Source organism: Diabrotica undecimpunctata, chromosome 5, assembly GCF_040954645.1.
Source record: "Diabrotica undecimpunctata isolate CICGRU chromosome 5, icDiaUnde3, whole genome shotgun sequence".
In the NCBI taxonomy this organism is placed as follows: domain Eukaryota; kingdom Metazoa; phylum Arthropoda; class Insecta; order Coleoptera; family Chrysomelidae; genus Diabrotica; species Diabrotica undecimpunctata.
Window position 1 is genome coordinate 66084918 of NC_092807.1, and position 13207 is coordinate 66098124.

A 13207-nucleotide genomic window follows, 5' to 3' on the forward strand; every position below is an offset into this window, starting at 1 on the left:
AAATCCAAGAGGTACAAAAAACCACCAAATAATAAACGTAAGCAGTGTCAAACAGGGAATTGCAACAAAAATAAAACATTTGAAATTTGTCATATATGTAAAAAATTTGTGTGTGGGTCATGTACAAGCAAAATTAAAAAATTTTGCTACTGCATAAGTTGTACTTAAATAATTAAATAATTTATTTAAATATATTAAATATGTCTTTTATTATTAGTTATTAACTCAATATAGGTTTTTATCAAATAAAAAAGAATACAAAAACGGCTGGCAATAGAAAATTCTAATATCTGTCATTTTGACCGCCGGTGGTGCTTCTAGGTATGCACAAATGCTGGTGCTTCTAGTGTTAACTATCTATACTATAGATTAACTATCTACTATAGATTAATTATTATCCAAAAAACTTTCTGAAACTTTCTAAATAAATTCATATTATTTTAAACAATATTTTATTAGGTATTAAATGAAGATTTTGAATTGGTACCATATAATGGGCTCAAAAAGCCACACGTTGAAGACATAGCAGAATCTTCTTTGGATTATATAGCCAAGTATAGCCTGGAACAAATTCGACGTTCAAGGCCATCAGAAGACGAGTAAGATTATAATTGTTTATGTATTGATATGTTTTATTGCTGGAAAGTTTTTTAGAAGTTCTGACTTTATCTGTAAAGACTGATGCATAGTTATGTAGTGACATATAATATTGTTTATGTATTTAACAAATTACATATACAAGATTTAATAACCAAAATATATTCATATACAAATATATTCTTAACAAACAAACAAATACCTTCTGGCAAAATTTCGGTGTGTCTGTTGCAGAAGATATGTATGGACCAGAGAAATTAGCAAATAAAAAGCCTTTTTAGTGACACTTTTTGATATAGGTATCTAACAACTGCTTTTGAGAAATTTTGTGTTAATAATATGTCATGAACAAAATATGCAAAACGTCATTTTTTATTTATAAACAATGTATAAATAATGTAAGATCGCTATTTGATTTTAAATACTAAAGTTTGTAAATACATTTTTTTTTCACACGTTACTTAATTAATTAGCGTTATTGAATTGCAAAAATAGATTCAAAAGTTATTTTCTGAAAATTATTAATAACTTTTCTAAAAATGCAGAAAAAACTTGTAATTTCGTGTGATGATAATTAATAGGGAAAATATCACATATATTTATCTATAAAAATTTCCAGAAGTTTCATTGAACAGTTATTGCAAAATTAAAATTGTTTGAACTTTGATAAAATGAAGGCAGATATTGAGCGTAGTTTTATTAATTAAATCTTGCCCAAGTACTTTCGCTCACTAGAGCATTTCAGGGGTATCTGAAATAAGCCAAGAAACGTTTTTTTTTTTAATGAAGAAATTGATTAATCTCGATAAAAACTCGAAGTTAATGGATGATAAAAGTTTTTTTGTGATTAACGTTTTAGACTTACTTCGTCAATTTTGGGCTATCCAAAAATCCCAGAATGTCATAAAAATAAAATTAAATATAAAGTTAAACATAACACTACACTAAACACTAAACTACGGACAAACCGTTTAAAATTATTTAAAAAAGTCAAAGCTACATTTTGGTCGGCAACAGGAGAGAGAACGGCTCCCGGTATTAACGGAAATGTTAAGGTGACATGTGACATATGACAGCTTGGATGGGCAGTCACAATAATGTAGATGTGATTTGCACATTTCAAAATTCTATGTAACTAAGCATTGACCAAAGGTCCAACTGACACTAGGGAAATCAACTGATGAAACATGACATATAGAATATTATAACTAGATTGCATAATCCAGATCTCACACTTAAACCTGTCTATAATATTCAGGGTGTTAGTTTGAGAGCAATTGAAGTGGACGTAAAGTATGAATGCAAGAAATAGACTAAACAATCTATTAGACAGTGGGTGGTTGACTACAATAAAAGGGTCTACCAGGCACTATCAATACTGTAGAAAAGAAGAAATCTGACTGAAATTAAAATACTAAAAATTATGAGCCAAAATTGAAAGCAATGTATAAATGGGGTATAATTCAAGTAGTTCAGTTAAACCCCCAGTCAATGGGAGAACTATAGAATTATTATGTAAAAGCGTTACTCAAGATCGACTGACCAACAGTGGGAGATGTTGAAATATACAACTGTGGAGATGGTATATCTAAATTACGCAGAGGTATGGAGAGTGTAATTAACGCCAGCTATTAATCAATTGAACCTGAGTAAGCTAGTTTTGTAAATTGTTGAAGAATAAAATAGTAATGTTGAACAAAGTATGGAATTAATAAATTCTTAATGGATATATTAGTGCAGGAAGTCTAAACAGCTGAGCTGGGTCTACTACGAGGGCAAGCTGCAATAAAATTTTTAAAAATAGGTTTAAATTTAGTACAACTTAAATTAATTTAAGTGATCTCCAAATCTTTCAATAAATCCAACTCCAAATAGTTTTTTTTTACTAATGTCATGTAAAATAGACGAACCAGTATTGATGTTAAATTTTTTTTTTATTATTAACAAAATCGCATCAGACAAATTGGCTATTAGCGAAACAATGATAGCGAACAATAATTTGTATTACATTTATAATGTTAGTTTAGATAGCATTTAAAACGTTAATTGAGGTTAAGAAACTTCTTATGTTTGAAATATTGTACTGTAGACCTAAAATATCACTAAGTTTATTTGGTATATTGTATAACATGATTTCATCTTAATGAAATCAAATCTTGACTGTCTTTTTCATTTTATTCGGATCTACTCTGTATGAGTACAAGAAACCAATTCGCTAATGATTTCTGCTTAGTTGAGGAGACATGTCGTGGAATGCAAATTTTAGATCCCCCATGTCTCTATTAACATCTTTATCAACGTCTGCTTTGCCTTGCAATTTTTAAAAGGCTCAGATTAAGGCAGAAATCTGAATTGTGTTTCGAAACTATTTTACGGATTTATTATCAGATGTCGCTATTGCGTCCGTTTCGAAGCCTTTTAGTGTTGCTTCTTAAAGACAGCAAAGATTTATTTTTTACGTTGAGAACGCCTATGAATATCTGTTCTGATGAGCCTTATTAAGACGAAATACGTATAAACAGATACATAGACGCTTTGTACGTGAAATCAAATCTTGACTGTCTTTTTAATTTTATTCGGATCTACTCTGTATGAGTATAAGAAACCAATTCGCTAATGATTTCTGCTTAGTTGAGGAGACATGTCGTGGAATGCAAATTTTAGATTCCCCATGTCTCTATTAACATCTTTATCAACGTCTGCTTTGCCTTGCAATTTTTAGAAGGCTCAGATTAAGGCAGAAATCTGAATTGTGTTTCGAAACTATTTTACGAAAATAATTTTTTATTTGAAAATTCAATCTATACGTGTTAATTTTTATTGAATTATGCTTATTGTTTTTACAATTACTTTTCTTGTCTAAAGAACATTACAAATTATATTTTAAACATATTAATTGTTATACACTTTGTATAATTATAAATAAAAATAGTAAAATTAAGTATGTAAATTAGAATAGGTTTAATAGGTAATAGGTCTCTCTTTCTAGTTCCACCCCTCCTTGTGGAGTATTGAACTCATGCGTTTCTTGGCCAAAAGTGTAAGATTACTGACTGTCTGGGTCTGTGTATCTTTCTTGTTTACTTTCTGGATAAACTGAGTACTAGTTCCTTCTATTCTCTTCTATTTTTTGCAAGGCAAAACAGACTATGAAAAAGGTGTAAGGAAGACACGGGGGAGACACGGGCTAAAAGTTGCATTGCACAACATACCTCCTTATCTAAGCAAAAATCCTTAGTGAACTGGTTTCTTGTACTCATAAAAAGTAAACCCAAATAAAAAAAGAGACTATTAAAATTTGATTTCACGTCCAGTATATTCGCTTATACGTATTTCATTCTACCAAGATTCATCAGAGCGTCTGATTTGTCCTGCAATTTATAGAAGACACAGATTAAAGCAAAAATCTGAATTTTGATTTCGGCAATTACGAAATCTTCGCATTTCTACTTTGGTGATTTATTCTCAGATGTCGCTGTAGCGTCCATATTGAAGCCATTTTATTATTGCTTCTTTTGACAGAAAAGATTTGATTTCACTTTTAGAGTTTCTGTACCAATCGCTTTGATGAATCCTAGTGTAGGATGAAATACGTATAAACGAATATACAGAGGTACTATACGTGAAATCAAATTTGTTGTGACACAGTTTGGTTAATTGCCAGTTTTCCAGCGAATGTATTTTTTTATACTTTCTTGTTTTAGAGCATCAACATTGTATTTGTTCCTTCTGTTGGTTTTTTGGTTTTAATCTCTGGTGAACTTCATTCTTAGTTTCGCTCTGACTAGCATGTGGTCCCACATCAGCCCCTCTTAAGCTTCTAACATATTGCAACCAGCTTCTTCATTTATATTCAATTGTTATATGGTCCATTTGATTCCTGTACCCCTCTTCTGGTGATCTCCATGTTCTTTTCTTACGTATCGGCTTTTGTTTAACGATGCTTCTACCTATTACAAGTTCATTTTGTTTGTAAAAATCGATTAATCGATTTCCATTGTCGTTCCTCTCCCCTATTTACTCATTTCCCATCACTTATTCAATTATCATTGTCTATTTTAGCATTAATGTATTCAATTGTTATTTTCGTATCTCTTGTGTATTTATTGTTAATCTTATTATACGTTGTTTGCAGTTGCATACTATTCTTTCTTCTTATCTTCGTCGTTTTTACATGTAGAAGCATATACATTTGCTACTATAATGTTATAGAATCTTACCTTCAGTCTCGCAAAAATAATCCTTTTTGATACTGGCCTTTACCTTTCCTTACCACTTCCTTTTCGTGTTTATCATGTACGTTTGTGTTTCCAGAATATATCATTAGTTGTTGTGACCAATAGTCTCCTATTGGATTTCACTTAGTTCAACAATATCCAACTTGTACTTATCAGTCTCTTGACTTACTTGCTCCAATTTGTCAGTTTCGTAAAGGGTTCTTATATTTCATGCTTCTATGAATATGTCCTCTCTTGTGTCTATTTGGTATGTATGTAAGGAATCCACGACATTAGTACTGGTGAGGTAAATACATACTCTATTGTTTGAGATACGTGAGGCAAATAGAATATTTTTTGGTTGCACTAAATTTCCCATAGCAATAATGTATTGATGAATTTTGACGTCGTTGATACTAGAGAGAGCAACAGCTTGCTCTTTGGTCGGATATTTAAAAGACGTAAGGGCACTGGAATATGTATTTGGTTGGTTGGTATGGTGAGAAGCCGAAGCTTCTCCATCAGCATTTCCATCCATTTTTGAATTTATTCCGCATACTTTTCTGACTCGATCCTCGAGACGGCCCTGTCTCGAAAGCCGGTAGGAACAGAAGGTAAGAACAAAAAGTGGTTTCTTAACGGTACTCTTGTATATCAAGTTTTGAGGTTACAGTATTGATCAATAGTTAATATTTAGAAATATGCTACTCACAGTTATGATTTATAGCACAAATTAGCACACTAACTATACTGGTTTCACTGATATACTTAAAAAAATATATATTTGGTTCAATTTTTAGAAAAATATTAATAATTCAGGAGACGACTTAGTTGCTGTATTTCAGTACTATCTCCAGGACCGGAATGAGGTACATATTTTATTGTGTATTGTGTTTTAATGTGTACATGTCCTTTTGGTTAACACTCCACCAATGCAACTAAAGTGCGGTATTATTATCTCACACCTACTTACATTTTTTTATACTGTCCTGGATCCCTATATTTTGCTTTATTTTTCAGAATACTAGATATAATAGAGAGACGATCAGAAAGGTCAGAGCCCACTGCCGAAATGGAAGACGAAGAAGTATTCATGACAGTATCATTAACTGAATCTGATGAATTTTCACTTGTATTTACTTCAGCTTCCATGTTCGTTTTTCAAGAAGAGGAAGAAAAATTATCTGTGAATTGGAATTCTGTTACACAATCTGTTAGCTCTGAAGCATTACTAAGTCAGTATTTAAATATTCAAGAACAAGACGCGCATACCGATGATAATATGATGGATTGGGTGTCAGGATGTAAGTAAGAACATTGCAGTTTAAACATTATGTAGGGGTCGTTTGCTCATCATTTAGGCACACGTATTCATCATCATCATCAACCTGTATGCTTTCACTGCTGGACATAGGTCTCTCTCAGCTCTTTTCATCTGTATCTGTCTTGTGCGGCTTGCATCCAGTTATTGCTAACACGCTTCAAGTCGTCAGTTCATCTTTTTTTTATTTAAAATATCTATATATTTGTAAAACAACTTTTTTAAAAATACAAGCAAATCCAATACAAAATTATCTATACATGATCCATCAAGCTCAGCCTTTGCTTCATTTTCAATAAATATAACTCACACAAATGAACATTTAAAAGTAATTGCCTTATATCTTTTCATTGGTTTCTGTAAACTGCTCGTTTGACTTGCTTCTCAACTAGTCCAATACCATTGGATTAGTATTTTGCGATGACTTATTAAATACCTACCTCAATGGAAAATAAATTATTCCTTTACGGATCTGCCTCCGTGTTCTGCTTTAATACCTTTTTAGAATTTTGTTATATCTTTTTTTTATCTATATACTATACCTTGAAGATGCTGTGACAGCGAAAGTACTTGAGCAAGATTTAATAAAAAACTGTAAACGATATCTGCCCTTTATTTGTATCTGTAAAAAACTATAAAATTTCAAAAATAATTGTTTGACTTATTTACAGAAAAGATGTTCAAAATTCAATTTCCTATCGAAATATCACCTTGTGAAGTCAAAAATATATTCAAAAAACGAAGCAAAAAACAGGAACATACGAGATTTTTATTTTTTACTCCATAAATTTCGTCCACGGGGGTATAGGTACAGGCATTGCTTTATTGAAAAAAATCTTACCTTTCCTCTTTAAAATGACGTTTAGTGAGAATATTTAAAATATAATATATCTCAGATACGATTTTTTAAAGTTTTCCACTCACTATTTTTTTGGTCATTTTCCCTATTTTTTTGGCAACATTATTCTGAACTTTTTTCTACTCAGTTTAAGTATATGCAATGGTCCATGTATTTAAAAGAAAAATTAATTATCTTGGAAATGGTCTATAGTAAAAGATTCTAGAACTAATTTTAAGTTTAAGTTTAAGTTTTCTACTTTTGACGATAGAATCTAGAAACATAATGAGCTCTTTCAAATGATAATTTACTTTCTATAATGCCAGGGGCGAACTTTAACCTTTCACATAGCTTTAGAATTGACTATCAATAATAATATACATATGGCGTATACATTTGCAGTTTATTATATATCATCATCATCACGTAGCGCTACAACCCTGGGTGGGTCTTGGCTGACTGTACAACTTTTTTCCAATTTGTTCGGTCTTCCATCAACCTTCTGGGACGTCCGAGTGGTCTTTTGCCTGTGGGAATCTAGAAAAAGATTATTAAATATGGAAAAGTTTATTATATATGGATAACTTTAAATTTCTTCTAATTATCTATTTTTTCTTCCAATTATCTATTGTTCCTTATATTTTCTTTTGTAAAACACTATTCCTATTTTTGAAGAAGCAATTTTATTAAATGAAAAAATAAAAATAATTTCCGAGCTGCAAGTCGGAAACGTTCATATGTCCAAATGAAAAATTGTGATTTTTGCTCACTATTAGACCAGTAAACTAACAATTTTCTCATGACACTCGTTGATACAGGTATCTAACAACTACGTTTGATAAATTTGGTAACAATTATATGCATCAGATTAAATACATCAACTCAAATAGGCCCTAGAGACCCAAGGCTTTAATGATTTTCTTTCTATCTTGTGCTAGGATTTACCAGTATTGTACTCCTAGCAATTTCAAGTCTTTTCTTACCCATTCCCCATTTTCTTTCTGGTCATCCTCTTTTTCTTTTTGTGTCAGCTTCAATATTTATTAATTCTTTGGAAACTTTTCCTTCCTGCATTCTAGCTACGTGCCGAGCCATCTAAGTTTTTCAACTTTCGCAATTTTTAAAAATTTTTGTAGTCCATATATTTAAATTATTGCAATATTTGTTCTTTTCATCCAGATATGCCCATTTTTTATATGTCCATTTATTCTTTTGAGTATCTTCTGCTCCCATCTATCTAGCTTCAGTTCGATGATTTTGCTTAAGATCCAGGTCTCGCTAGCATAAAACAACGTTGGTTGGATAACCGTTGCCTATATCTTCTTTTTATTCTTCTGGATGTTTTCATTAATCTCAGCATCTAATTTAGACTTTTACTACTTTTACTACCTTTAGCCATTCTTTTTTCGATTTCTTGAGTCTCTTCATTTTTATTTGTTAGCGTTACTCCCAAATAATCGAACTGTCCAGCTATCTCAAAGTACTATTCCTTGTCTGGGGTAGATACTTTCCAAAAAAGGATCCTAACTGTTTATTATTTCCCCTCATCTCCATATAGTTTGTTTTCCCACATTTACTTCCAGTCCATACTTAACCTACTTAAATTTTCTCTTGAGTCTTTTAAAAGTTTTTCTTAATTATGTTTATCTTCTTGCCATTATTGCAAAGTCGTTCACGTATGATAGGCATTGATGTTTGTGGTGGTAGATTGAGCCTTAAGTGAGAATATTGATTTCCCTTAAAATTCTTTTTAATATTAGATTTAAAAATACAGTACACAAGGTTTTACCTTGTCGTATTACTCTAGTGATGTTAAAGTTGTCGGAGACATGACCTTTACCATACATTTATTTTGGTTTCATTCAGAAGGAATTTAGTTAATCCTACTATTTTATCCGCAAAGTGAAAATATTTTAGTGTATTCATTAATTTATGTCTATTTATTGCGTCATATGCTTCTCGAAAATCAATAAGCAATATGTTTACTGACATATTCAATTCATAATAGCTAGCCATGGTCTGTTTAATTGCAAAAGTTTGGTTTATTACTGATCTGTATGCTCTAAACCCAGCTTGATATTCAACCGGCTTATCTTCAATTTTGGCATTAGTTCTATTTCTAATCGAGATAGCTAGAACTTTATTCGTTGTGTCTTGTATTACTATACCCCTGTAGTGTTTATATTCCGCAAAATTTCTTTTTTTGTGTATTGGGCATACCAGAGCTTCTCTGTACTGTTTTGGTATCTGCTCTTTGATCCATACTTCACGTATCAACTCTATCATTTCTTCGTGTAGGCATTGACCACCGTCCTTTAGGAACTCTGCTATAATGCTGTTTTTACCGGTTGCTTTATTATCTCTTTCTTGTCTATTTTTTTAAACTCTTTTTATGTTCTTTTGTTGGTTTTTCATCATTTTTATTCCGGTTTAGTAATTCTTTCTATTAGTTGCTGTATTTGAGAGTATCGATTTTCATCGTTGTTTAATATACTTTTGAAATATCTGGCTTATCTGCCAAGTTTTTCATCTACTCCTCCTACTAAAGAAGAAGAAGAAATATATAACATCACCTAAAGATGACCTTCCTCATCTTTAGGTGAGGTTACATATTTCTTCTTCTTCAGTTGCCATCTCCGCTACGGAGGTTGGCAATCATCATAGCTATTTTAATTTTTGAGGCAGTAGCTCTAAATAGTTGTTTTGAGCTGCAACCAAACCATTCTCTCAGGTTCCTTAGCCATGAAATTCGTCTTCTTTCGATGCTTCTTCTGCCATCTATCTTTCCTTGCATTATGAGTCGCAGGATGCCATACTTCTCGCCCCGCATCACATGTCCGAGATACTGTAGCTTTCTTTCTTTAATTGTAAGTTCAACTTCCTTCTCTTTACCTATTCTTCTCAGTACTTCATTGTTCGTAACTCTATCTACCCAGGAAACCCTCATAATTCTTCTATAGGCCCACATTTCAAAGGCATTAAGTCGTCCCATTGTGTCTAGATTTAACGTCCATGATTCCACTCCATAGTACAGTACACTGTATACGTAACATTTTGTTAGGCGTACTTTAAGATTTAATGTTAAATATTTGCCACATAGGACCTTTTTCATTTTCATAAAATTAGAACGTGCTTTTTGGATTCTGACTTTGATTTCTGCAGTGTAGTCATTATTTTCTGTTATAAGTGTTCCTAGGTAAGTGTACTTTTTTACTCTTTCGATCTGCTGGCCCTCTACTATCAAGATTTTGTTAGTATTATGGTTGTTTTTACAAATTTTCATAAACTTCGTCTTTTTGATATTGAGCGAGAGTCCGTACTCCCTACTACACATTACTATTTTACTTATGAGTCTTTCCAGGTCTTGTAAACTATCGGCTATTATTACTGTATCATCTGCATATCTGATGTTGTTAACTAAGACTCCATTTACTCTTATGCCGACTGTTTTATCTTTCAGAGTTTCTCGAATTACCTCTTCAGAATAAGCGTTAAATAATAGAGGTGAGAGTTTGCAGCCTTGCCTGACTCCTCTCTTTATTTCCATTTCTTCAGATGTCTCTTTTTCAATTCGTACTATTGCTAGCTGATTGTAATAAAGGTTTCTTATTAGCCTTAAATATTTTTCATCTAGGTTTTTATTTTTTAGAATTTCCATGAGTCGCTCATGTTTTACTTTATCAAACGCTTTATTGTAGTCTATAAAACAGACGTAAAGAGGACGGTTAATAGTGCCGAGAATAGTGCCTCTCTGGTACCCATACCATTGCGGAACCCATATTATGTGTCACTTATATCCAGCTCCAGTTTAGAGTGAATTCTGGCGTGGATAATTGTCAACAACATTTTTCAAGGTATGTCACATTAAGCTTATGGTTCGATAGTCACTGCACTCTTTGGCATTCACTTTCTTTGGCAAACACACAAATACTGATGTTAACATTTCTTAGGGATGATTCCCGTACTATAGATTGCGTTGAACAGTTCTACTATTATGTCCAGGTTATTCTCTGACTTACCTTTGATTTGGTTATCTCTGGGCCTACATCTTCCGTTTGGCTATCTACAGATGTACTAGCTTATCTCTGGTCATGAAATAATTCCTCGATGTACTCTTTCCATCGTCGTAGTTTTTGTACTGTTTTCAATATAATATTTCCATTTTTGTCGAGCAATATATTCGAGGTTCTTGTACTTCCTACTCCGGCTAGTTCTTTGACTTTTTTATGTAGATTAAAGTTGTCCTATCTGTTTTGCAGTACTTCTATTTCTTTACATTTTTCATAGAAATACGTTTCTTTAGCCTCCCTAATTTTTCTTCTTATATGGTTTTGAACAGCTGCAGCATTATAATTCTTTCGGACATTGGAACGAAGCCTGTTACTGATCTCGTTACTTTTTCACTGAGGATCATAGCAACTTATATATTTCGGTGGGGTTTAATATTGATTAATATCGTTTTATTTTTATTTCTTGATAGAAGTTCCTGACTTTGTTATTTACAAAATCTTCTCCAATATTATTTAATTTTTCTTCCAGGTAAAACCCTTTCTTTTTTCTGTAGTTCTCTACTGTTCAACTTATTCTTTATTATGCTATTGATTCTGGCTCTATTCCTCTCCTCAATCGCTTTCTTACAACCATTATCATACCAATCTTTTTTTCTTCTTTGCAAAGGTTTTAGTAGTGCTAACTCGGCTGCTTGTTGAATCATTTCTCTGAGTCGTTCCTACTGTGAACTACTGTCAATGTCTTGTGCTAGTTTCTGTCCCCATACAAAATCTTCTCCAATATTATTTAATTTTTCTTCCAGGTAAAACCTTTTCTTTTTTCTTTGCCTTCCTTCTCTTTTCAGCATATACTTCTCTATTGTTCAACTTATTCTTCGCTATGCTATTGATTCTGGCTCTATTCCTCTTTTCAATCGCTTTCTTACAACCATTATCATACCAATATTTTTTTCTTCTTTGCAAAGGTTTTAGTAGTGCTAACTCGGCTGCTTGTTAAATCGTTTCTCTGAGTCGTTCCCAACTACTGTCAATGTTTTGTGCTACTTTATGTCCCCATACTTTCCCCTCTACTTGTTATTTTTTCCTAATCCTCTCGTTCTGAAATCGTATACCAACACACACACACACACACACGCAGTGATCAACCCTGCCCCTAGGAACATGTGTATACCAATGTAAGAATATGATCCACATGTCCGAAGATCAAACCGGTCACACCTCGCTAGTCGAAGTGGTACCTATCTGACCCCCAGGCTTTTCCACCACCCCTCCTCATCGTGTGACTTACGTGAGGAGGCTTATGATCTGAAATTTACTTAAGATGCCCTGGGTAATAGGACATCCTCGGTTTTTAGTGAATGTGGTTATGCCACCTAACTGTAGGGGTAGCCACATCTAGGCTTTTCTCCCTATTTACTTTACTGACTCAATTGATTTTACTCTAGCTTTACGTCGGGACTTGAGTCCCTAAAAAAAGAAAAAAGAGCGTGTGTTCCGACCATAGAGCCATCAGCCTGAGCTGATGACTCTATGTCCGGAAAAGAGTGTGTGCTCGGTCACTCAGCCGCCGATTTGGCAAAATAAATTTTGTTCTCCTCGCCGGCTGAGCACCCGAGAGGGGTCCGGCCACCAAGCCCATGCATGCCGCACATGACCTCAGTGCTCGGATTTCGCGAGTAGATCTTTCATTTCGATCTGCCTTAAGGGCCTAGTCCGCGGAGCGGTATATAGAATTCTATATTTGCTATATAAGGCAAATTTACGTTAAACGGTTTAATGAAAAGTATGAATGTATCAATATGAATTTACGTTATTTAATCAGAAAACACATTTTTTTTTTTTTTTTTTTTTTTTTTTTTTTTTTTTTTTTTTTTTGTGGACTTCCTTGTGGCGTCGGGACTATAAAATGCCTGGGCAACAATTCTTTCCTTTTTTCCTTAATCCTATTTGTGTGCGTGTATTGGGGTGTGCATTCCCAAGTGTATAATGCTCTCACACACCCCGGTGTATATTGGACTTATAATTACCTAAAAACCTAAAAACCTAAAAAAGAAAAGCGTACCCTCTCGCCAGAGTTTTTTTTTTGGTGTGTTTTCTGATTGACTGCATTTCTTTGTTCGTTCTTCTTGCAACCATCTCATTCTTTATTTATTCGTTCGGGTTCTCCCTATATCGAGCTATCTGTTGTTTTGGTCTTCTGTGTACCGTCCTTGTGTTTTCATTG

The 13207-nt window shown here is 33.0% G+C and overlaps 2 protein-coding genes across 4 annotated transcripts in view; one reads left to right on the forward strand and one right to left on the reverse strand.

Annotated features, from left to right (window-relative positions):
• The window catches only part of LOC140441359 (TBC1 domain family member 1-like), a 515776-nt gene that overhangs the window by 297749 nt on the left and 204820 nt on the right, over positions 1–13207 (reverse strand). The window lies entirely within an intron of this gene.
• The window catches only part of LOC140441360 (cilia- and flagella-associated protein 61-like), a 185617-nt gene that overhangs the window by 22716 nt on the left and 149694 nt on the right, over positions 1–13207 (forward strand). For both annotated transcript variants that reach the window (XM_072532035.1, XM_072532036.1), the window contains exons 4-5: positions 460–599; positions 5835–6118. In XM_072532035.1, the coding sequence (XP_072388136.1) occupies positions 460–599; positions 5835–6118 (424 nt within the window). The remainder of the gene's footprint in view (positions 1–459; positions 600–5834; positions 6119–13207) is intronic.